The sequence below is a fragment of the Nestor notabilis genome, unplaced genomic scaffold (assembly GCF_000696875.1).
Source record: "Nestor notabilis isolate BGI_N333 unplaced genomic scaffold, ASM69687v1 scaffold33066, whole genome shotgun sequence".
Classification (NCBI taxonomy): domain Eukaryota; kingdom Metazoa; phylum Chordata; class Aves; order Psittaciformes; family Psittacidae; genus Nestor; species Nestor notabilis.
The window spans coordinates 12,136-13,278 of record NW_009932958.1 but is presented as its reverse complement, the minus strand read 5'-3'; the positions used below and the strand labels follow the sequence as shown (position 1 = coordinate 13,278).

Here is a 1,143-nt window from a genome sequence, read left to right as displayed (position 1 = left end):
CCTGGGCTCACCCTTCGACGTACCGGTCACCATCACCCCGGACAAGCTGCAGCTGGTCTGCAATGCGCTCCTGCAGAAGGTGAGACCCTCCCCGGGAACCCCACGGTACCCCCCGAGCCCAACTGGGCCGCCCCACGCTACCCTGCCTGACCTTTCCCCCCAGGATGAACCAGTACCTCTGGCTTTCTTTGTCCATGATGCTGAGATCGTGGCGTCGCTGGAGAAGACCTTGGTGGGGCAGAGTGTGGAGACGGAGAAGGTCCTGGACATCATCTACCAGCCGCAGGCAGTGTTCAAGGTGCGGGCAGTGACCCGCTGCACCAGCTCCCTGGAGGGGCACACCGAGGCTGTCATCTCCGTGGCCTTCAGCCCCACCGGAAAGTATGAGGCGCTGGTGGGGGGCTGAGGGCAAGGCAGAAGCCACTATTGTCTTTCCTTGGGACACCACACTTTTTTTTCCCAGGTACCTGGCAAGTGGCTCTGGAGACACTACTGTCCGATTCTGGGACCTCAGCACGGAGACACCACAGTTCACAGCCAAAGGTGGGTGCAGGGTGTCCCGGGGGGCAGCTCCTGACCCCTGTCTGCACTGGGGGACTGCTTCGGTGATGTCTGAGCCAGACAGGCTGGGACCATGGCTCTTCTGTTTGACCAATTAAGTGGAGGATGAGAGTTTGGCTAGGAGGAACACACAGGGTTCCCTCATCTCCAGTCCTGCCTTAGAGTGAGTGTGTGCTGGGACACCACAGACAGACAGTCCCAGCTCTCTGCTCACACTTGCTCATGCTTTCTTTGCCAGGTCACCGGCACTGGGTGCTCAGCATTGCCTGGTCACCTGATGGCAAGAAGCTGGCCTCAGGCTGCAAGAACAGCCAGGTATGTGTTGGATTCCGTGGTGTGGGGCTAGGGCAGTGTGGAGACCCTCTGCAGCCCTGTTGCCCTGTTCTGAACTGAACTGACCCCTGTGCTGTCGGGGATGCAGGGTGAAGACGTGATTTTCTGGGGCGTAAGAGGTGTATTCAGTTGTTTCAAGCAGGATTCCCATTCTGCAGAGGAACATTGTATGTGGCTGTGTTGCAGTAGTTGCAAGTAGTGTTTCTTAACTCTGTGCCAGGCAGAGCTCAGTCTCAGTTGCCTTTGCAG

General features: G+C 58.3%; 1 protein-coding gene across 1 annotated transcript in view; it reads left to right on the top strand.

The window, feature by feature from the left end:
* Window positions 1–7: 7 nt before the first annotated feature.
* The window catches only part of NLE1 (notchless homolog 1 (Drosophila)), a gene marked incomplete at its 5' end in the record, with an annotated part of 6,307 nt that continues 5,171 nt past the window's right edge, over window positions 8–1,143 (top strand). The window contains 4 exons of the mRNA XM_010016640.1: window positions 8–79; window positions 164–381; window positions 464–543; window positions 800–876. Of these exons, the coding sequence (XP_010014942.1) occupies window positions 8–79; window positions 164–381; window positions 464–543; window positions 800–876 (447 nt within the window). The remainder of the gene's footprint in view (window positions 80–163; window positions 382–463; window positions 544–799; window positions 877–1,143) is intronic.